The sequence below is a fragment of the Papaver somniferum genome, chromosome 11 (genome assembly GCF_003573695.1).
Source record: "Papaver somniferum cultivar HN1 chromosome 11, ASM357369v1, whole genome shotgun sequence".
Taxonomy (NCBI): domain Eukaryota; kingdom Viridiplantae; phylum Streptophyta; class Magnoliopsida; order Ranunculales; family Papaveraceae; genus Papaver; species Papaver somniferum.
The window spans coordinates 121,384,860-121,408,742 of record NC_039368.1 but is presented as its reverse complement, the minus strand read 5'-3'; the positions used below and the strand labels follow the sequence as shown (position 1 = coordinate 121,408,742).

At 36.7% G+C, this 23,883-nt stretch overlaps 2 protein-coding genes across 4 annotated transcripts; one reads left to right on the top strand and one right to left on the bottom strand.

The window, feature by feature from the left end:
• The first annotated feature begins 3,628 nt into the window (after positions 1–3,628).
• Positions 3,629–7,447, top strand: LOC113323797 (peptidyl-prolyl cis-trans isomerase FKBP43-like). Of its 3 annotated transcripts, none has more exons than XM_026572150.1 (10): positions 3,629–3,870; positions 3,991–4,064; positions 4,190–4,437; positions 4,535–4,677; positions 5,204–5,549; positions 5,654–5,827; positions 5,934–6,098; positions 6,331–6,459; positions 6,567–6,656; positions 7,058–7,447. In XM_026572150.1, exons 1-10 carry the CDS (start codon positions 3,858–3,860, stop codon positions 7,167–7,169), a joined length of 1,494 nt encoding a protein of 497 aa, XP_026427935.1. In that variant the 5' UTR covers positions 3,629–3,857; the 3' UTR covers positions 7,170–7,447. The 3 variants fall into 3 exon arrangements, with proteins under 3 accessions (XP_026427935.1, XP_026427932.1, XP_026427933.1); XM_026572147.1 differs by having other exon boundaries at positions 6,283–6,459; XM_026572148.1 differs by having other exon boundaries at positions 3,631–3,870; positions 6,322–6,459.
• Positions 7,448–7,701: 254 nt separating this feature from the next.
• LOC113323796 (formin-like protein 18) lies at positions 7,702–19,248 on the bottom strand. Its single transcript, XM_026572146.1, is given in 19 exon segments — positions 7,702–7,963; positions 8,057–8,781; positions 9,242–9,308; positions 9,403–9,471; positions 9,794–9,910; positions 10,002–10,073; positions 11,008–11,102; positions 12,300–12,381; positions 12,698–12,748; positions 12,833–12,913; positions 13,200–13,241; positions 13,397–13,495; positions 13,851–13,922; positions 15,012–15,144; positions 15,251–15,717; positions 15,720–16,664; positions 16,765–16,986; positions 17,253–17,953; positions 18,880–19,248. Coding segments are annotated over 18 exon segments (3,822 nt in total). The 5' UTR covers positions 18,953–19,248; the 3' UTR covers positions 7,702–7,963; positions 8,057–8,347.
• Positions 19,249–23,883: the final 4,635 nt, after the last annotated feature.

Sequence of the window (23,883 nt, the reverse complement as noted above, 5' to 3'; positions counted from 1 at the left end):
CGATAAAGGTGATAAGACTATTGTCGACACAATACTGCAAGTTTTCTATGAACCATTACCAACCTTCAATGGCTTCTCCAGGAACTAAAGCGAACGCAAAAGGAAAAAAATCCTACATAATGAAAGAAAACAAAAGAACTAAAACTGTCATTTTATTGAGAAAACTATCAGTTTTATTAATAATTGAATGCATAAAAAAAAGGTTTCATTCTTAAAATGAAGACCTTATTCTTAACAAAATAACAAAGTAAAACATTAACAAGCAACATGAGTTCATTCCCGCTTATGAACAACTAAAAAAATTAACAAAAATGAAGGTCCATTCTTAAAATGAAGACCTTCTTCTTAACAAAGTAACAGATAAGAATACTTATTCTTTAACAAAAAAGGAGTTCAATCTAAAAATTGAAAAGCCTTAACATAGAAACTTCATTCATTCACATTGCTCTTAAAAATCAAAACAACAAAATAAATATTAATTATAAGAATTTCTTTTACCTTGGTTCCCGTTCATGCCAGTGGCAGCCATCAACATTCCCTTGAATCTCCCAGTGAGAAATGTTGCATCACAGTAAAGCATAAGGCGAATGTACTGGTATCCTTCGATACAGGCAACAAAACAAATGAAAAGCCTCTCAAACCGTTTAGTCTCTTTATTATATTCAAATTTAACATAGCTGACAGGATTGATAGCCTTTATTCCTTCAACATACCAAATAAGATCTGTATAACTTTTTACATCATCACCATATATCTATGCATTAGATGCTTCCTTCCCTTTATAAGCATGATGGTATTTTATGTCAATATCGTAAAAACTCTTCACTTGAGCAACCATATCATTAGGCTTTATCGACGGATTTGACTGTATTTGATCCTTGAATAGATGTTTAATCAATTTCTTCTTCACAGGGGGATCCTTCAGCTTATAAGCACCACCACATTTATGATCCCCATTGAATGTCTTCATAGCAAAGACACTTTTAGCGGGATCAATTGGAATAGCGTGCAGAAACCAAGGAAAATTTGCGCTCCTACCACAGTTGACTGTGTACCTAAGTCTATCATTCTTAACCTTTGCAATGTATAACCAGAATTGTTGCAGTATTTGCTGACAGCTAAGCGAACCTCATCAACACCACCATGAAAAACTTGACAAACACCTTTAAAAATATCCTCCGAACCTTAAAATAAAAGAGGTTTCAATTGCTCATGACCTTCCGTCAGGTATTTAATCTTTGAAGTCTCAGTGAACCCACTAGTCGTTATCACTGAGCGACTGCGTGGAAATACCAGACGAAGAGATAGAAGCACCACCGTTACAAGCCTCCTCAACAAACAGATCAAAACTTGACAATTCCTTTTAACAAGAAACAACAATTACACCTTGAAGAGATAACTCACAATTGATGAAAACTTTATCACAACCTTTGCCATGACTAAATCTTATGCTCCGAGGAGTCAAGTTTCTCCAAAAATCACAAACATAGGTTTTAAGGTCACAAATCATAGTATCTAAAGAAACTTTCAATGGCATACCATCCCCTTTGTAGTACACAACTGCATAACAACTGCAGAGGGCCATACTAAACTTGGAAAACAAAAATCAAGGTTCACATAAACGAATGAACACACATAACAAGCCGAACTTCATTTCAATAAATGAACACCTAAAATTCTTAATAAAAAAAAGGAATTCATTCCAATACGAACACTACTTAACAAAATAAAGGTTGATTCTTAAAATGAAGACATTTTTCTTAACAAAATAACAAAGTAAAAAGATAAACAAGCAATAGGGAAATATTTAATCTTAAACAAAAATAAAAGAGTTCATTCTGAAAAATGAAGCCTTAAAAGAGTTCATTCACATAGCTTAATCAAACAACAAACTAATCCACAATGCATAAACTTAAGGTTCATTCTTAAAATGAATACATTCTTCTTAACAAAATAACAAAGTAAAAAGATAAATAAGAAGCAGAGAATACTTATTCTTAAACAAAAATAAAGGAGTTTATTCTAAAAAATGAAGCCTTAACAAAATTCATTTAAAAAATGAAACCTTAACAGAGTTCATTGCTCTTAAAAATCAAACATACAATGAATAAACTTAAGTTTCATTCCCGAACAATGAAAGACCTTTTTCTTAACAAAATAACAAAGTATAAAGATAAACAAGCAGCAGATAATTACTTTTTTTAAACAAAATAATGAGTTCATTCTAAAAATGAAGCCTTAACATAGTTCGCTCATATTGCTCTTAAAATCAAGAAACTAATCTACAATGCTCTTAAACATGATCGTAAACATAAAAATAAGTTTCGTTAGTTCATTAAACCTAATGAACTCCTGATAAGAAGAGAAACACATCCGATCTACAAAAACAATCAGAAAAGGAATTAGTATGAATACTCATCAGAAACGAAGAAGAATTCAGATCAACTCCAAAAAATCAACTCAAATCTTCATAAATGTCAAGTAAATCCAATCTTCGAATATTAAATCTTCGTAAATTTGTTCTGTAATCCCGAAATAAACTCCGTCAGGTCAAATAAACCTTCGAAAACCAAAATTAACTACGTAAAAAATCGAATGAATCTTCGTATCAGACAACGACAACAGATGAATCTTCGTATCAAAAACAAAATCAAACTCCGTAAACTGATTCTTGTTTCTGTAGAAATCAGACAGCAGCAGCAGATGAATCTTTGATGAATCTTCGTATCGAAAACAAAATCAAACCACGTAAAAATCCTAGAAAACTGATTCTTGTTTCTATATAAATCAGACAACAACAACAGATGAGGTAGAAAAGAGAAAATAAAACTGAAACTAATTTCTCATTCTATAAGATAGTGAAGGAGTATTTTAATAACAGGAAAAAATATTTCGTGTGGGTAGACAATACCCTAGGATCGAGCGTTAATTTACAGGACCAAACTATGAAAAGTATTTTTAAAATGGATCAAACAGAGAATTGATTTGATCAACTGGACCAAACTCTTTCTAATTATATTATTTCTAGGACCTTTGGATATTTCCTACCCCAAAAAAATGCGTGACACCTTTGCGGACATTTGTTATCGTGCGAGTCTTCCTGCCAGAAAGGAAGTAGATTTGGGACTCCTTTCGGATGATGGGTCGGCTTTACTCCCAGCGGATATCCTTGTGTATGGTTGGGATAATGGCCATGATATGTGCTTGGATGTCACGGTGGTTTCCCCCTTCACTGGCGCTTGGGAACGTAATTTTGATCTTGGTCGGGCAATGGATAATGCAAGGGTCAGAAGCTAGGGTTTGGAGTTCTTGCCTTCACAACCTTAGGTGGGTTGCGGAGTGATACCGAGGAGTTCCTGAATAGGTTGCGAAACTATATGGCTAGTCATGATGAGAATGTCTTTATCGGGGATTTTCTATTTCATAGGATAGGTGTGGTTCTCAATAAAGGGATTGGAACACAGCTTGTTGCCAGGCTTCCATCCAATAATTGTAAACTCCTTGTTGTTGATGATGATTAATAAACTTGTTTTCTTTAAAAAAAAAAAAATCTCAATTTTCTTTACATCCAATATAAAACAGTATTATCTTAATTTTCTTTATCCTTAATATTGGTCAAAATTTCTCCGTAATAAATGCGAAAATTATGGAGAATAAAAATTACAGCTGTTCCCAAGCACCGCTTGCTTTAAAACCCCTGTGTATTCTGGCGCTCTCTCCAATCACAATAAGGGTTTAAGCGGGAGGGAGAGAAATAGTCGGTCTCTAAAGCTAGGGTTTTTCTTTGTAAGTCTGCTACAAAATCTGATCATCACGGAAGGGGATTTCTGAACTCAACCTAAAGAATTATATTAAGAATGTCTTTTTGGGGTAAAAATCATTTCCACTTTTCTGATTCATGTATTTATAAGTATTCCCATGTTTGATTGATCTCTTGTTATTTTTTATTAAAATGTAATGAAACCTGGGAAACCCTTATTGTTATTTTAGGTATTGAAATCAAACCTGGGAAGCCCTTCGTTCTTCATCGTCATGAGACTCCAGGGAAGATCCAAATTACGCAGGTTGCTCTTTCTTTCAATTTCTCACAATTTTTCTTGTTTTTAAACCGATTCAATTTTACTATCAAGTTCTTCTCAAATATGGCTATTTGGTTCATCGCTTAACATATAATAACTTGATTATGCAGGCAACGTTGGGCATGGGAATATTAACAAAGAGGAGTGTAGTTCAGTGCAATATTTCTGGCAGAAGTCCAGTTTTATTATGTGCATTACTGCCGGACAAGATTGAATCGTTATCTTTGAGTCATCAATTTGACGAAGAAGTTGATGTGACTTTCTCAGTTCTTGGCCCCCGAAGTGTTCACCTTACTGGGTTCTATTGTGAGAGTGGTAGCAGTCGCTGTGGCGCGGGTGGTGATTCTGATTCTGATTCGTATCCATTATTATGTCATGAGTTCACTCTATATATTCTGTTAACGTTTTGTTTTATGTTATTTGTTTCATTTGTTGTTTGGCTTAAACTTTATAAGTGAATCCTATGGGGTAGATATTGCTGAAACTGACAACGAGTCTGATCAGTCCTCTGATAGAGAAGAGGAAGATGACTTAGATGGCTTTATTGTTGATGATGATACTGAAATGTCTCCGCCATCAAAAGGCCGCAAGAGTGCAGGTATAAATACTAAAATTTCAGAAATGATTGTGGATATTTTAGACTGGGCTTTCTTCGGTTTATTTGATGGTACATTTATGAATAAAAATGCTGTGTGTAGTTCTAAGCTGTGTTTGAAATGCTATGATGTGTTTTTCGTGAGTCCGTCCTTAGGTATCCTTTACAGGTTGTGCTACCCTCACCCGGTAAGAAAATGAGCTATACTAACACACTACAATATCATTGGTTCTATCATGATTTCTTTATTCTGGTTTTAATCCAAATAAAAACAATCAAGTTTGTATTGTGCATAGTTCCTCATGTAGGCCTTTCAGATAGTGTATCAATGGTATGTTTTCATGCATCAGTGAGGTTATTTGAGGTGCTTCCTTCGTCAGCTGATGTTGATTACCTTTCTCATGCAAAAATTGGATAAGAATGTGCCTTTTCGAGTAATAATTTTCATTTTGCCAAACATTAATGTTTTATGATCTCTGGTTACAAAAATTTTTTTGACTTATGTTTCATTCGATGCTCTCTCATACAGTTGTGAAAATTGAGGAGACAGATGGTGACGAAAGGCCTGCAAGTAAGAAAGGCAAGCGCAGACATCTTAGAAAGAAGTACCAAATAAGCGACTCTGAGGTCGATGAGATAGAGATTGGTATCAAGGATCATGCTCGTTGTGAGATTTCTGGGAGTGAAGATGAAGATATCGTTCCTATTTCTCATTTAATCAAGACGAAAGCCACCACTGAGAGCAAAGGAGAAGCTAATAGTAATTCAGAGATACAACTAGCTAAGGAAAACAAGGAGGGGAATGGTAGCAGTGATCCTGACATATTTGAAGTATTGAATCAGGATAGCCATGTTCAAGTCAGCGAAGCAGAACAGTGAGATACTTCTTATGCATTTTCTTTTTTCTCAGTTAATGGAAAACAAAAACTGCCAAATATAAATGATTTGTCTCCCTTATCCTTTTTATTTGCAAAACCAGGATATCTGAACTACCTAAAGATCCCTCTGCGACATCTGCTGATATTGATCAAGAAAGCAATGTAAAGGAAAAGAAGAGAAAGAAAAGGAGTCATGGTGAAGATGGGGAGACAAAGATCGAACAGGATCATGATCGTGTCGAACTGAAGCCTAAGGAGGAGCAACCTAGTGCCATGTGAGACCTAAACTGTTCTATATAGTACCTCGTTGGGTGTTTTCACAAGTCATAAAAATGTCTTTTATGTTGTTTTCATTGTAGCTCTTGTTTATTTGTATGACAGTCCATCCAAAGATTCATCTGTGCCATCCGCCGACATCGTGCTTGAGAGTGATGTTAAGCCCAAGAAGAAAAGTAAAAGGAATCGTGGTGAAGATGGAGCAAAGGCTAAAAACATGGATCAAGATTGTGCAGGAGTCAAACCTAAGGAGGGGCAACCTAGTGATAGGTTAGACCTGATCTGCTTTGGTTGACCTTTTTTGTTCATACGCATGGGCATGTCATAAATGCCTTTTTTGTTACTCATTTTAGCGACAGCTCTTGTTCATTGTATGTTATGCATGTGTACGTCACAAAATGCCTTTCATAGTTTCATGTATTATTTTTCACTAGAACTCTTATTTATTGGTTAGGTTGTTTAAAGCATCTGAAAATTCATTTGTACCATGTAGTGGTATCAGGCTAGAGAGTGATGTTACACCTAAGAAAAAACATAGGAGGAACCGTGGCGAAGATGGAGATGCAAAGACCAAAACCATGGACCTGGATCTTGCTGGAGTCGAACTTGAAAAGGAGCAACTTACTGACATGTGAGACCTGATCTTTATATATTAACTTTTTTTGTTTGTTCTGATGATTTAAGTGTTATTCACTTGTAGCTATTAACAGTAGCTCTTGTTTATATTTATATATAAAGGGTTTGTGGTGAGGATGTTAATGCAAAGAACGGAAAATTGGACCAAGATCCTGTTGAAATCAAAACCAGGAAGAATCAGGCAAACGACAAGTAAGACCCAATCTGTTTATATTAAGCTTTTTAAATTGTCTCTCATGTCATCACGGATTTAGTTCTCTATATGTTCTTTATATCATTTCTTGCCTTTTACTCCATTGCGTAACTGCACCTTGAAATATAGGGCAGAGGTGGTAAGGTTAGGACAAAACAAGCAAGATAGAGAAACAAAAAAGGTTTTCAATAGGAAAGCCAGAACACCTCACAAAAGCTACCTATTCTTTATGGGATATCTCTATTTCACACAGGGAAGGGAGGAATATATCCATGAAGGGAATAATTGGACACAGTAGTGATCTTAATTTGTTTTCTTTCTATTGTTTGCCATTAAATCTGGTGTTATGGTATTTGAAATGGCAATTATTTTGTTAGACTGATGAAGTACTTCTATGCAGGATTATCAATTCTGCTGGTCACGTCAGTAATCAAGATAATGGCGAGGTGAAGAAAAAGAAAAAGAAGAAGAAAGCCCAAAAGAATGTATGTGATGAAGAAGATAAGAAATGATGAGAAAGAGAACATATAATTGTGGTCACTTCATACTATAATTGTGGCTATAATTGTATATATATTTTATGGTCACTTCATACTACAATTGCGGTGAACTTTAGGCAACGATACCCCAAAATCTTTGAATCCACTGCGGACTTCACTTTTCCATTTTTGTCGTTTTTTTTCTTCTTATTTTAACTGGATTACCCATTATGAAAATGAAACATACTGCCTTTGTAGGAACGTATCATCCTTTGAGAAAACTTTGATACAGAAAAGAAATCTCTTATTTTTCACATTTCCAGTGGGTCTGTATCACATAAAATGCTTTTTCTAATCCTTGGGAAAGATTTCTAATCCCGCTTGTTTACTTGGTAAGAATTGTGATAGGGATATCTTTTTTTGCACACTAGAAACTGCTATGGATTCTATTGAACGGCGCTCAATTTCCTGTAATACGTTTCAGTAAGAAGGCTCTTGGTACAAATGTTTTCTTCGCTAACAGACTGTCAAAGAAAGGGGAAATGTAACTAGGCAGAGTACCAGAGAAGAATGCTCAAAAAGACCAATACTTGACACGGGGTATTTCACAGTTACCTGTTTGCATCACCAGGTAGAAACATTACACACCTAGAGGTTAGAAAGAAGAAAAAGAATTACATACAACAAAATTGATCAGAGGAAAAGAAAAAATTGTTGACAAGGAAAAAACAAAAAAAGAAACCCTACTTATGTGAACTTTTACAGCAAAAATTCTTGCGAGTACTTTACAAGTTAGCCACCAAACGGAGTACGCTATGTCCTGATCTCTGGTAAGAGAAAGTGAACCAAATTTAGAGATGAAATGCATGATATATTGCTTGAACTGAAATACAATAAACTGAAGGAGAAAGAAAACGTACCTTCTAAAATGCAGATTCAGTTGACTTAGAATTTTGAAGCTCATCCGCTAGATCTCTTTTTCCCTTCAGTTTATGATATTTATCTTTGCTATATATCATTTACACTATTTCACTTTTAAGTTCAGTTTAAACAATTGACCAGATCACTAGAATTTTCTCTCTGCACAATGGAATTACAATATTTCTTCCGAGTGGAAATAGTGCATGGTTACAGAACGTGCCAACTCTCCTCTATATTGTCCAAACTTTTTTTTTTTATTACAGTACCAAATCTTGGTCTCTGATATCTGGCTATGTATGTGTTCTCTTCATGATCGGTCCAACAGAGTCAGATTCCTTTCTACCAAACCTCGTCTTCTCAATCTCGCCTTCATTGTGTGTTTTCTTACTCATAGTCGGTCGAAGTGATTCTGATTCCATTTTCGGAACACCAAACCTCATTTTCCCACTCTCCCCTTCATTCTTGCGTTCCTTAGTCATAGTTGGTTCTGACTCCTTTTTTAGATTACCGAACCTCGTCTTTTCACTCTCACCTTCACTTTGTGTTTTCTTCACCAAAATGGGTCCAGATTGTTGTTCTGGCAGATCTTTCTTTGGAGTACCAACCTTCATTTTCTCACTTTCCGCTTCCTTCTGCGCTTTCTTCTTTTCAAGCTCATTTTGCTTGCAGTTCTCCTCATGAGCACGAGCAAACAATCTCACAAAATTGAGCAGAGTAGATACAACTGCAGTTTAAATAAAAAGAGAGAAACTTGCAGTTTAGACACACCGATGATGCAAGGTACACATACAGGACAACGCAACAAAATCCATGAGTGTGATTGCCCAGTAGCCAGACTGAATTCATTCCATTCATTTGTTCTGGTTAATACTGCTCAGAATGTCTTGACAAGCAGAGATGGCGCCCCTCGAATACAACTAAATGGAGGAAACCAGCTCAAAGGTACCATATTTTTGGAAGGAAGATCTGATGATCGTCCTTACCCCTAGATGATAATGTGGTGATGTATTACACAACTACCTCATGGAGAAGGCATGGTTTTGCAAAATCGGAAATTATATGCGACATATTATAAATGGTAACTTTGTCGATGAGCATGTAACTAACTATTTCAAGGGGTTTACCTTCCCTATTGGTAAAAACAACAAAGACTAAACTCCAGAACCTACAAGCACTTGAAATACCTTGCTCAAAAGGGCAGCGTGCAGGATCTTCTCCGAAATAAAGAGCCAATGCATCTGCTGATCTACCCTGTAGGACAACCGATTACAGACACATGTCAGATGACTGGTATAGATAAACGTACTGAAAAAGTTTAGATATACTCTTGAAAGCTGAGACATACCACCCCAGAGTATAATGATGCCAACGACCTCACTTCAGCTTCAGCAACAACAAGAAAGTCCTTCAATATCTGATTGAGATCATATTATATCTTATTAGATAGAAAATTATATAGTGCCTACACTAGCAACTGGCAGTACGATTTATTTGTCTGATTAATATATATTACTAAAAGAACGGAGCACCAAAATGGTGCTTACAATAGAAAATCACCAAAGGTAACAAACAGCGGCTTTCATAAAAAACACATCTGAATGAAATCTTTCCAACCGGTAACAACTACTCAAAATAGAACCTTTACATAGTACAATCATTTTCGCATGACATGAATAATCTGATCAAAGTGAGTTGTAAAACTTAACTTTCAAAAGCATTTAAAAAGACCTACGTACCTTGCGAAATGAATGAGACACAGGACCATCACTTTCACAGGCAGTCAACTCCTTCTCAACTTTCTCTAACCCTTTGCTTATAGCTTGCATCTCTTCTGCTAAGTATTTTAATTGTATCTGCAAGAAATTATAATTTTCAGTCAACACGTTCCAGCCATATAGCACGATCAAGACAATTAACGCATAAACTTAAATCTAATAAGAGGACCTTTGATGAAGCCTCTAAGCTCCCAAGATCTTTCTGAAAATCTAGAAGTACGGGTAGTTTATCAGCAATCACCTGCAGTTTGTTAAAAGAAAGGTGAACAAATGTGCTTGAGATAAATTCCCCACAGAAAAATAATGACACTCTAATTCCACAATAGCCACAACAATTATTCTTGAAATGGAGTGAAATGATGTGTGAGTGATTTCTTTATCCTTTACAATGAAACAAGGTTTGACCTTGTCACAGTTTAGGCAGACATTATATTAAACAATATGCTTACAAAGACAACCAAATACGAATAAAATACAAATAAAGATGGCATTTTACGGTTTTCGAAAGAACCTCAAGAATATCTATGGACAGAGGTTAACCAGCAAATTCAGCTGACAGAATAATCGTCAAGAAATAACCAGTCAGTTTGAATGACACTAGCTGAAACATGATACCAGACCAAAAATACTAAATAAACACGCCACTTAAAATCGTCTAGCATGCGTGGGGAGGTGTGGCGTGTTTAGACCCTTCATTTTCCTAGCAATCCGCATTCACCCCAATGGATTTTTCGTTCAAGGGTGATAAAGGTGGGCGCGTGCACTGCACCCTATCAAGGTTCATACCAAATATGCCATAAAAAGGAGGGAACAGGTGATCAGTAGTTCCCTTATGGAATTTCATGGACCCAAGTGAATTTGAGATGTAGTAGGAGTATCATGTTCCATTATCTTCGACAATGCCTTCATACACATCCACAAGGGAAAAAGAAGATAAGCCTGTAGTATGAAGTATATATCCACATGTGCATGTGATATACTGATGCATATGAAGCAGTGAAATGCGACAGGACTAAACCTGTAAGTTGTTTCAACCTAACCGTTAAAAGCCACTGTATGATATGCTTCAAGTACATGGATAAGCACGTTCCATGTGTATTGTATTACAATTACATAGAAAACACATAGGCAAATCATAAAAATAATTTTACCAACAAAAGAAACAAAAGATTTACCTTGCAAAGATAATGCATGAGAGTCATCTTGTTGTTTCGAGCACGTGTATCTATTAGTTTAAGGAGACTATCCAACCTAAATCCAATAGCAGAACCTACAATGATGGCCTTAGAAAAATTATTCATAAGGGAAGCGAAATAGAGCTACCAAGATTGTAACAGAATAGTGGGTAGTCCAATCAATAGATTCAAACAAATTATCCAACGGACACGTAATGTACATAGGAAATTCTACAATAAGTGTAGTACAAAAGTGTGTTGGCAAATGAAGAAAAGTAGAATACGTGGAGGGCATCAATGTACAACGACTGAGACTTACTCGGTTTATAAATCTCAGAAGTCCCCAGACAATTCAAGGATTAAAGAGAGACAAAATGACGCACATGGCATGTAGCTCAAATGGACAAGAATAAATGTCAAGTCCATTTAGTTCCAATGCTGAAGAAGGGAGAATGTGAAACTTATCTTGGCAAACCAAGTTTTTCACATAGCGTAATGGACTGGGGCGCCAAAGATTTTAGATTGGTGTAGACATCTTTTCTTTTAGGCGTTCAGTGATTATGCAGCTGAGCGCCCCATATTTTGTATTTTTTCTTTCCATTAATGAATTTCTTGTTTGACCAAACAAAAAAGGGCCATTTTCTTCCAGTATTCTTCGGCTAAACAACCAGTTATAAGGCTCAGTTGGTGACAGTTAAACTATGGAAAAGAGCCAACGCGTATGAATAAAACCGAGGTTCCAGTGCATTTTTTAGTTGGTTGCTTGAGCAGAATATTTCCCTAAAGTTTCAGAGAATAGGTACTGTATGATTTCCATCTCTGGCTAGAAGAATTTGTATGCGTGCACACGTAAAAAATCCCAAGTGCTGTAATAGAAATTAGAAAATCCATATGGAGATATTCCTGCTAATTTCTTCATTTAGATATATATTAATGACATTACTGGAAGAATGGTCAACTATCACAAGAAACCAGAGATCTTCAAATAATGCTTGAGATTTATTAAGTAAATTGTTTTCAGTATGAAATTTTGGCATCATAAAGGCGAAAGTTAATACACCATTATTTTTACGAGTGCTACGACTTTTCCAGTTTGGCTGGTGAATGAAATGAGACAATCTAGGTTTGCCTTGATTTTATGACGTAAAGGTTAAATGACCACCATCTTCAGTGGTTGTTACTAAGTGACGGAACGGAATATTATTGATAGTTCATGCATGTAGTTCCAAACGGTAGTCAACAAGGAAGTCATTTGATAAATGCTACACATAGAATAATAGAAATTAACTCACCCCTTGCAGTACCCTGATTCAACGCATTTCCAAGAGAAAGAATTGTCTGCATGATTCTCTTCAGTTTGTCAGAATTCCTGATCTGTGTACATATAAATACCTCATGCCGTAAGACAAACACAAATCTACATAAAAGTACCTGAATTCTTACTAACAACATTGCAGCTGAAGAACACGGAGGACTGCTTTCTATCATTTTTTTTATTTCTATCTTCACCAAAACCAACATTAACAACATGACAGTAAAATAAATGCGGCCTAATGATTTCCAAGTTCCAAACATATATGAAATAACAGAAAACCAATGAATTTTTTAACAGATATGAGAATCACGCTACAGATATGACATTTGAAAAGGTACCAGGTGCACAGACAAAAGATAAAGATCGGACACTTGCCTCTTCTGCAGCAGAATTTACAATATTCAAATCTCGTCTAAGGTCAGAGACCTGGAAAATGCAAAAGTGATTAGCACATCAATTAGCAGAACAGAGATACATAAATAAGATTAATAATAAATGCTATCCTTTCACCTGTGTATTAAACTGTATCCTGAAAGAGAAAACTCTGAGCTTAGATTCCACCCTTGGTACTTTCATCAACTCCAAGAAAAACTGCCAGGAAACCATAAAACTTCAGTTGTAAAAATAATCAAGAAAAAATGGGTAAGCCGGGACCTATGTACCTAGGCTCTATAAGATAGCACACTAAGTAACTTCGCAGGCACGCAAAGCATTTGTCAAATATGTAATAAACAAGGAAAGACATCAGGAAGCGCCACAACCCTTGCTACTCTCCGACTATCTAAAACTTTTATGAAGTTCAACGAAGATATATCACCGTAAGCTCCCTATGAAGTACGAAGAATACATAAAAGAAGAGAGAAGGATGTCCTCTAACCTGTTCACATTTTCCCAAGTTTTCCTTGTCTCCATTGTATCCCTAACCATGTACATTCAAGCAAACATGTAAGATAAAAGGAACGACAAACTGAATATGCATACACGTTGACTGGTTTACCAGCTTTAGCCAACAGACACTTGAATTGAAACTTTAAAAAATATACTGTATATGGTCAGAAATAGCACATCTCATACCTTTAGCAACTCCATTTCTTCTTTTGTTGGGCAAAACTTGATAAGATTATCCACCTGATCGACATCTAATGCAGAATCATCCAAGGCAAGCACAGAACCCTGTCAAAGGTTCTTGTAAGGACAAAAAAAAAAAAAAAAAAAAAAAAAAAAAAAAAAAAAAAAAAAAAAAAAAGGAAACTAAAAGAAACAATGTGTTTTTGAGTTATCTGATAGCCCAAAAAATCTGCTAGAGTATAAAGCATAGATCCGAAGCACTGAAGGAACATACTAGAATAATGGAGTCAAAAGGGAAATAGGATCACAATAACCTTGAATTATGATGAACAAATCCAAGTTATATGAATTTCATGTTATCTGTCATAACTCGTAAGAGACCTTGCATTGCTGGGTGTAAGGATTAATTTAATTGATACAGAATTTACTAGGAAACACAGACAAGCATCATTTAACTTACCATCAAATCAGGCAAAGGAATTTTGACTTTTGTAAGCATTATTTCGCAATTATAGGCTCGTCTTAAATCAATCTGCAAGACAAACATATAAAATAATTGATGCCCACCCATTGCAAATCATCATGAAAAAAATAACAGAAGTTGTTACTAACACATCTTAGAAGAAAAGAAGAGACTTCTATGATCTGTAATCACCAGTGGTCCAGTATCCATGAGGGAGGTTGTTTTTGTTTACTTCATATCTTAGAAGAAATGAAAAAGAATGAGCTGTTGCATCAATGACTAACAAAACGTCATAAAAGGCTAGGGGTTTTACTTTGCAAGACGAGGCGGCCTTGAGTTGCCATAAATTGCTAGAATGTAATGCTAAAATATTTAGTCGATAAGCATTAAATATGAGATTAACAGATTTCCAATTAGGCTAACACAAACATGCTAAAAGCCTCTAAGAGGGAAAAAAAAAAAGATCCAAATATGCCTCGAATCCTCCAAGCAAAAAAAAAAAAGCAAAAAACCCCACATGAAAAAATTTTAATCTCAAAAGGCATGAGTATCAAACCAAGCCCAAAAGGCATAAGTGAGGCCAAAAAAAAAACTTGAGCCTTGAGGCGCAAAAAGACACGTCTCCGTTTTCTAAACAAATCTCTGCAAATCAGATCACGTGATATTGAATCAACTACAATGTGCAGAGCGACCACAAAAAGACATTTATCAGATGAAAAATAACTATAAACATTTTTGCTACACATTTGCTACACGATCACCAATTGGCTAGCTTACCAAAAACCTGAGCAGGTAAAAAATTTACTACGTAATTTCTAACCTGAGTAAAGAGATTAATGAAAAGATGAAAATGTTGGCAACTTATAGCATGTGGGGAACTCGTAACATGAGTTAGATTCATCCATGAATGATCCTAGGGCCTGTACCTTAGTCAAAACAATATATCTCACAAGTCACAACCAATGCTAAAAAAGGAAACTAATATTAGCTACTGAAGACAACTTTCACCGAGACTATTGGTCCTTTTTCTAGTTCTTTTGCATTGTCAATACTAAGTAGGGGAGAGTAGTGACGGTAGTCTTCTAGACATCAATCTTAAGTAGCTGGAACACACACTATTGTCTATGTGCTGCATAAGTTGAGGAGAGACTAACTTACCAGTTGGACTTTATCGGATTTAGCACCAAGTGACGCACGTCTGTTTGATTTATCACTAGAGCCCCCACGATCAGAAGCTGGAGCCGCCGCTGAGAAAAGAGTTTCGAGTTCTTTCATGTCAAACTCTGGAGCCCTAGCAATCAACAGACGGCAAAAACATAAGAGCCAGTAAGACTGCTGATCAAGAATTTATTACTCTTGCCTAAACAAATGAGAACCACAGAGGGCAAATATATTACTTGGAAGATTCATCAGCTTTTTGTGCCTCCGCCCACAAGCTTCCATGCATTGCTCTAGTTAACTTTAACCAGTGCAACGGCTTCAAGGTAGTCTTCTTCGGTTGACCTGATTGCTGATTCCTTGGACTTGTAGCACATACTCCTCGACTTCTTGCACTTAATGGAACACTAAGAGGAGGTGCAGGACTATGAGGAACAACACCACCAGCAGATGGTGATGCGGAAGCACCACCAGCTTTTGAGACCCCTCTGGCGAACGGAGCTGGTGGTGGAACTGGAGGAAGTGGAGAACTTTGAGATGTTGATCCACCAGGATGCTTTGACAAAAAGCTCTGTGGAGGGGGTGGTGGGGTTGGAGCGGAGACTCTAGAATTTGGGGAAGGCCCAGAACGTAATGGAGGAGGAGGAGGTGGAGGAGGGCTAGCTGTAACAGACTTCCTTGTGGGCAGAGGAGGGGGCGGGAGAGGGGAGGGGAGGGGAAAATTGATGTGGCAGCAGTTGCAGGTACCAGAGGTGGAGGAGGAGGAGGAGGAGGAGGAGGGGGAGGATGTGATTTGTTGATAGTGACACTAGGAGATGGGGGTGCAGGCGGTGGGGGAGGGGGCAGGGGTGCGGCTAAGGGTTTCAACTGATCTGCAACCATTTTTGAAGCTGGAGTATGACGAGGTTGTAGTGGTGGTGGGGGTGGTGGAGGAGGAGGAGGACCTGATCTTCCAGAATCTGTTGAAATAGGAGTCTCTGAAGAAATGCGTGTTGTTGAAATAGACTCTGGTGGTCGTGGAACTGAATTTTCCTTGCCATCGAGCTTGGGCAGAGGATTCAAAGATGAATCATGATCATGCAAGAGAGCAGTAATGCCAAGAGCTGAGGGTGCACTGTTATACCTTGACATGGACATAGGTGAAGTTTGGGATGAACTGTTACTATCTGAAACCGGACTGGACAATGAAGACTGAGAGTTTTTTTGTGAAATGATCTTAGCTTGAGAGGGTTGCTGAAGTCCAACTTGCGAGTCTTGGGTCATATCCATCTTTGTCATCAACTGTGAATCTGGAGAAGGTTTTAAGGAGGGCAGAGACAATTTTCTATCTAGAGACATGGATGTAGAGCTCTTGGAGACACTTTCCAGCTGCGGCTTCAATTTCTCTTGAATATCAGGAGTCGTGTCTGGTGGCAGGTAATCAGTAGATTTTTTTTGGAGAGCAACAGGAGTTACAGGTTCCAATTTGTCTAGTGCCTTTATTTTCTCAAGCACGTTTAGCGCAACATCTACCTTCGGATCTAGCCAATCAACACCATTAAATATCTCCTGAACTTTAGAAAATGCCTCCATTGGAAGGCCGTCCTTCCCCTCGTAGGAAGGTGACTCCATCGTGATTAAGGATGAAACAGCATCCATCTCGGAAAGTAAAATCTTCACACACAAAAAAAAAGAAAAAAAATGCTCCTCAGTACCATAAAACAAAGTTAGGAATAAATAAAGAGTCAACTGGAAGGCAAACAAAGATACGTACTTCAGCTCTAAAATCCTTGGGAAATCGATCCTTTGTGTTCCACAAGATGTCAATCTCATCACGATTAAGCATCAAAATATTTGATCTAATGAAGGCAGTATTAAACATCACACGGAACATCATCTCTTCGCGTACCAGATCTTCATCCAAGCTAATACACTCAAGCACAACATCACCTTCGATATGACAACCCACGTCAATTTTAACCAGCTCGCAATCTGCCTGCGAAATTGGGAGAAGTGTGACAAAATTTAAGCAACTTTGAAAATGGAATCTCAAGGAAGGAGAATTTGAAAATGAGAAACTAGAAACCACGAAAACCTATCTGCCCTTTGTTCAAGTAGTTAAGAGAGATCAGGGGGGAGCAACGAAGCTAAGTGTTCTGACCAACAAATTTCATTCAAGACCTTCAGAAATTAAAATGAACGACATACAATTGGAAAGCAGAAAAATATATCATCATTCAAGGTAAGAGTTTCTCGTGTCACCTGCTTGTAAAGGCGGACAGTTTTGCTTCTCTTTGGTGTCGAAAAGAGAACTTTAGGCGTCCTGTCAGCAGGAATGAATGGGTCTTGTCCATATATTCTAAAAATGGGCCGACAACCTCCCTCCCCATTCAAGTCTGGAAGAGTTCTCAGAATAATGCAATCCATCGTAAGTGCCCTGTCTAAGGGAGGCCACTCCAAGCCCACATTTCTCCTTGAGACATAATGAAGGTATCGCACCTGTGAAGGCAATGGATCTAGTGGTGATAGTAACTGCATAAGTTCACGGGGGGCTTGCCTGTAGACCATTTCCAACGTTTTCAGCTCAGCACTGTACTGCTTCCGATAAATCAAGAGTGCAGCCAGCATGAAAGCCAAAACAGGCCACCCACCTCGTTCACAATGCATCAACAACACATTCTGCTGACCAAGTGAGAGCCAGCTTTCACATGATCTAAGGAAATGATGAATCACCTCCATAGTAAGCAATGGACATCCTTCGTAATGCCGGGGATAGTCCATCACAGTCATATCATAATCAGACAAAATGCCTGCAACTTGGCTCTGCCTCTCTCCCTCTCGGAAGTTGAAGACCATGAAAGAAGCTTCCGGAAGGTGTTCACGGAGTTGACCTACAATGCCTCCCAAGTAGACTTTGTAGTTTTCTTCTTCCAAAACATCCGTGGAAAAGCAGCAATCGAACACTATATCAAGTAATCAAACGCTTAATCATATAGCTGTATCTGTTAAAGAGTATCCAAATTACAACAAGTTTGTTTATGTTAATCCAATTCATAGTTACATCTCGTTTCATTCCTACTTCTATTAATGAATGCCAATCAATCTCAACCAAGCCTACTAAGGAACCAAAGCTAAAATTGAAATCATTAACCCGTGTGCTACTCGAACTCAGCAAATCTTGATAGGCTTAAAAATAACTGATCAATGTTTGGTTCCAGTTGAGTACGTAGCACCACTACTAGGATTGTTGCCTACTGCAGATTAAGTTAAGACCATCAGCATAACAAGGGAACTGAGAAGATACCTTGTTGAATAGACTAAAATGCCAAAACCTTGTGTCTTCATGCTTGTTTAATCAAATTTCCATCCAGTCAAATGCATTAATGAGAAGTGAGGGGGAAAAATGCTGAATACATGTAATGCATAGGAGACTTGTGTTGTCCATCCAAATTTTTATCCATTCAAATGTATATGCATTGATGTGTTGATGAATCCTCTACTAACACTTTAGAAATACAAAGCAAAATGCTCAAGCACCTAGAAGGTCTAATTCGTAAGGTATGTCATAAACCTGTTTTCCAAAATCAGCTTAATCAGATAATATTTTCGGTTTTAGAAAGTTAATCTCATGCATTCATCTAAAATATATGTATTGAGCAGTTGCACCTTGAAAAGGTTGACATCAGTGTAACAGAAGGTGAATACGATACAGCCAATTTTAGCTTCCATTAACACGAATTCTCTGGGATTTTTCTAACTAAAATGTTTAAATTTCATTATCTAATTCAGCAATAAACATCAAATGTCAAATTAACCACATGAGTATACCAGTCAAATTTGGCGTGTAGATATCTTAAATCATATTCTTAAAAAAAAAATGAGAACATACCGTAAACTCTCTCAGAGATCTCAAGAAGTCCATCCGGTGGTTTCCGGTAGAAAAACTTCCGAAATAACGCCATGTTCGAAATCTTGACGGATTCTCAAAATATCAAACCCTAAAACAAAAACGACGCTCAGCTAACATTTAGGTTTAAACTCAATTGACTCTTCTTGTTTTTCTTCTGTAAGATCTCTCTCGATAATAAAATGAGTGTAGATTCAGGAACAAAAAAAAAAAATCGCTTTCGCTTAAATTCTCTTTTTCTCTTTACTCTCTTTTATCTATATCTCTTCTGTCCTATCAAATTTCGTTAGTTTTTTTTGTTTTCTTTGAAATGATTACGTCTTCTTTTTCTGATATATATTTGTTTAATGTTTCTTTCTTTACTTCTTTCCTTAGAAATGGATCTTAGCTAGGGCACGTGTGATGCGATTTTAGTAACAAAAAGGACATAAAGATTACAAAAACGTACTTGCTGAGGTTATTTCTGTCATTTTAAAGATTGAGTTTTTAGTTTAAGTGGAGTTTATGTTTTGATGGTCTTTTTGAGCTTAAAGTTAGTTGATAATGATAAATGACGTAAGAAAATGGTTTAATTAGCAACTTTTATTTTTCTATTAATACGGTCAACGTTTTTATTTATTTATTATTATGTTCCCAATCAATCAGAGGGAATGCTTGCACGTTGTGAGGCCGGCCGGCCGAAGAGCAGAATATGAAATTTACCATTCTTTACTATAAGTGAGCAGAATATGGAATTTACCAACAAATAGGTTTATAAATAGTCAAATGGAGGTTGCAAGCCCAAACTACAATATCATGCAAAAACTGTTTTACAATCTTATGCATGATGAAAATTTACAGATCCTTGACCGAGAATCGGGAAGAAATCACACCTTCGTGACTCTAAGAATAAATGTAGCTCGGTCTATGAATGAACCTATGACTTCTTCAGGAATTGGACTAACACTCGTTGACTGTGCAGGTGCAACCATTGAAGCTAGGGGATTCTATGCAGATTGCACACCAGGGAACAATTAGAAGAGAAAGGAGCCGAAGCTTCCTTCCGATGGGCAACCGAATGGAGCGGATATCAGATCATATTTCAAAGTGATTCGACTGGGACTCTGAGGTTGTTGATGGGAAGATATGCAGATGCTAGAAACCACATATACAAACATAGTACTGAATTTGAAAATCAATTTGATGATGCAATCAACTTTAAAGTCAATGCTTTTATTTTAACTTCTAGATACGTTATCAAAAAGCAGCAAATATCTCCACTTTTTGTAATAGAAATGCTATAGAACATGTATGGAAAGGAGATGCTCTAACTGCCATTATGAACTGTCTTTATATTATAAATTGCATGAATCTTGTAACTGCTAATTTTCCTCAGCATTCTGAGAACATTACTCTTAATGAATCTAATGTATGAGGCTTAGTACCTCTTTTCCGGAAAAAAAAAAAAGAGTTAAGATGTGTATTATTCTACAAGGAGTGGCTATCACTTTATAATCTGTATGGATGAAGTGTCATGTAAAACTTTTTTAGAAGGAGCGAGAAGGATGGAGAGAAGGAGCGAAAAATCCGCTCACTCTGTATCTTGACATGAATTTTTTTTTGTCAATGGAAACACTAGGGAACAAAGAAGGAATCAGATTTGAAGAGAAAAAGAGAATGGGTTTCAGATGTTGGATTCACTTATCAGCTGGTATTGCTGGTTGGATGGTAGAGGTTTTGGAAGAGGCGGGAGATCAAAGGTGTGAGAAGAAGAAATGGCCTAGACGAGAGGGGAAAGCTTCTTATCTGTGTGAAGACAAAATCAATGAAGGGGGGAGATATCTAAGGATTTCAAGGGTGAGGAGAGGAGACGCATCAAAATCTTATGCTTTGTGTGTTCCATGTGGTGATAACTGTTATTACTAGGAAGCGTTTTGCAAACAACTTCATAAGATGATGAAGGAGAATAATCTAATAAGAAAGCCAGGACAAACTTTACCATCAGATAAGGACTTTATGGATTCTATTCCTCTGAGAAACATTAAATCGATGATGAAGGAGATCTGGTGCAAGATTAATTCGAGTTGAAGGCTTTGTTAGATGGCAAAGAATTGCAAGGGAGGTTAGAAGACATATGCAATGGGAGGCATTCATTGATTTGGAAATTATAGATGAACAATCAGCCAAGATAACACTCCCTTATGATTATTGGCTTGACTTATGGACACCGAAAAGAATTTTGGTGGATGAGTCAGTAGTTCATATTACGCGATTTCATGAAGATAACTTGAGGAAAAAGCCAAAAAATATTATTGTTCATTCAAAAGACAATATTATTCCTATCCAGGCAATGTCAAGATTAGGGAAGTGACTTAAGATTCGTGGCATTCCTCAGCAAAATTGGAGTTCTAAAATTTTCAGATCCGTGGGTGAATCATTGGGAGGCTTGATTGAGGTGGACACTAGCACACTTCAATTGGCAAATTCAAAATTTTTTAGAATCTCTGTCAAAGGAGATTTTCTCGATGATTCCGGCGGTTCTCATGGTCGAAGAAGGATATCAAAAGTGGGTTGTTTCGATCAAATGGGATTTCAAATTCGATCTTAAGAATAAGGCTACTTTACAGGAGTATAACAGACTGATTAATGAGTTTGACAAAAAACAATATTTTTCAAATTCAAATCTTTCCACTCCCGCTTTTTCAGGGGTTAAATCGTTTCAGGTAAATGAACCAGAATTAGTTTTCAATCATTATGAAATTGATAATGGCAAATGGTTATACAAATCAAAATCTGTACACCAGCCAAAATTAACTCCTGAAGAATCTTTATCAAGTAATAAGGCTCAGGAGGTTGAGTCTGCTAGATTGAAGTCTTATGATGTGGTTGTTAATGCAGGTGAGGTTAACAATCAATCTTTAGAGATTAGGGTCTTTAACTATGTTGCTGATTTACATGGAAGTGAAGGTGCAGTTCCCCGTAATCAAAACAAAGTAAAAAACTTGACTGTTTAAAATCAAAAGTCTAAGAATGAGGAGGTTGGAGATATTCATTCATCTAGCCGGGAGGTAATCGATAGTCTATTGGCGGCTGAATCATGTTGGGTACAAGTGTAACATGGAAGAGATTGAGTAGTTCCCATACACACTAGTATGCCAACTGATATAGATAGTCCAAATTTTCTTCTTCATTATGCAAGTAGTGTGAGGTTCCTACTGCGATTATGGAGAAAAGCAACTCAGTGGATTTGAATGCTACCAGAAGGTTTATATCCTCAGGGAACCCTGACGACCTTCAAATGGTTTTGCACGAATATTCTATTGAGGAAGAGTTGGTGCTTAATTCTCCTGACAAAGTTCTTGATACTCATACTGATAATAACTTATTTTCAGTGGTGGAGGATAAGATTGTCATTAAGCTGGGTGACATTCAAAACAAGAACGTTGACTAAAATGAAGTGATTTTCTCAACTTCAAAGATGGTATTTGAGTTTTGTTACAGGTTGGGAGGTATTAAGACCAAAGACGAGAAGGAAGCCAATGAGGTTATTTCAGAAATCCTATTTAAATACATGGATAGATATAGAGACATTGAAGCAGGTAAAAAATTCCAAGACAGTTGTTACTCAACTAATTCAGTTAATTCACTTGAACTGAATGATGAGGCAGAAGTGTGTTCCAGGGAGGCTTTGGTTAACAATGGAGTCTAAAATAATTAACTGGAACATAAGAGGTATAAATGCTTATGATAAAAAGATAGTTGTTAGAGACTTGATTGCTGCTCATAAATGCCCAATGTGTGTCATTCAGGAAACAAAGCTGGTGAATGTTTCTTCTTTTTTTGTGAGACAATTATGGCATGATGATGACTTTAGTTTTGAGGTTATTCCTTCTCAAGGTTCTGTAGGTAACAGTGGAGGCTTACTTTCCATTTGGAATAATGCAGTTATGGAACTTATTAATAAGAGATTCGGCTACAATTCTATATCTTGTCTTTTTAGACTCAGAATTTCTGGCTTCAAATTTATAGTAACTAATGCTTACTCTCCATGTGACTATAATTTAAGGGAGATTTTATGGAAGGATTTGGCTGAAATAAGAAATTGTTCTACTGAGGCATGGTGTTTGATGGGTGATTTCAACTCAGTAAGAAGTGATGCAGAAAGAAACAAGATTGGTGCAGACACAAGGAATATGCAGTTTTTAAATGACTTCATAGCTGATCAGGAGTTAATTGATTTTCCATTGAATTGAGGCTCTTTTACTTGGAGTAATAAACATGATGATCCTTTGCTTTGCAAATTACACAGAGTTTTGGTTTGCACTGCATTTGATTCTAAATTTAGTAATGCCACTCAAACAACTTTGGTAAGAACAATATCTGATCATAACCCCATTCTTTTTTAATTATGTTCAGCTGTTAGAGTTGGTTCTAGCTTCAAAATTGAGAATCATTGGTTGAATCATTCTGATTTTGTAAAACTAGTTGAATCTTGATGGATTGCAGTGGATTACACTGGCACTCCTGGATATGTTTTATTTCGGAAGCCACAAAATTTGAAGTTTTTCTTCAAATCCTGTAGCAAGAATACTTTTGGTCATGTCAAGAAACAAGAAGAGGAGCTGACTAATAAGATAAAAGTTCTTAATTTGGCTGAGGAAAGTGCTGCTTTATCAGACTTGCAAAGATAAGAGAGAGATGGTTTGTTAAAGAAGTTAAATATGGTAAAGATTACTAGAGATAGAATGGCTTTTCAAAGAGCCAAAGTTAGAGGGTTTTAAGAAGGTGACAGGAACACTCATTACTTCAGTAGAATTGCTAATGCTAAGAGAAGAAGAAATTGTATCATTAAATTGGAGATAGATGGAGTTGATGTCTTCAACCAGGAAGCCATTAAGGAGGATATTAAGGGGTATTATACTAATCTGTTTACAGCTTCTAGCAATGTAAATCCTTCTTTTGATGGTATGCAATTCAACACTTTGGATGAACTCGGAAGGCTAGGCT

Coding starts and splice junctions, on each gene's coding strand:
- LOC113323797 (XM_026572147.1), top strand. Junction 5,550..5,653: donor CAAGTCAGCGAAGCAGAACA/GTGAGATACTTC, acceptor TTGCAAAACCAG/GATATCTGAACTACCTAAAG. Junction 6,657..7,057: donor AAGAATCAGGCAAACGACAA/GTAAGACCCAAT, acceptor ACTTCTATGCAG/GATTATCAATTCTGCTGGTC.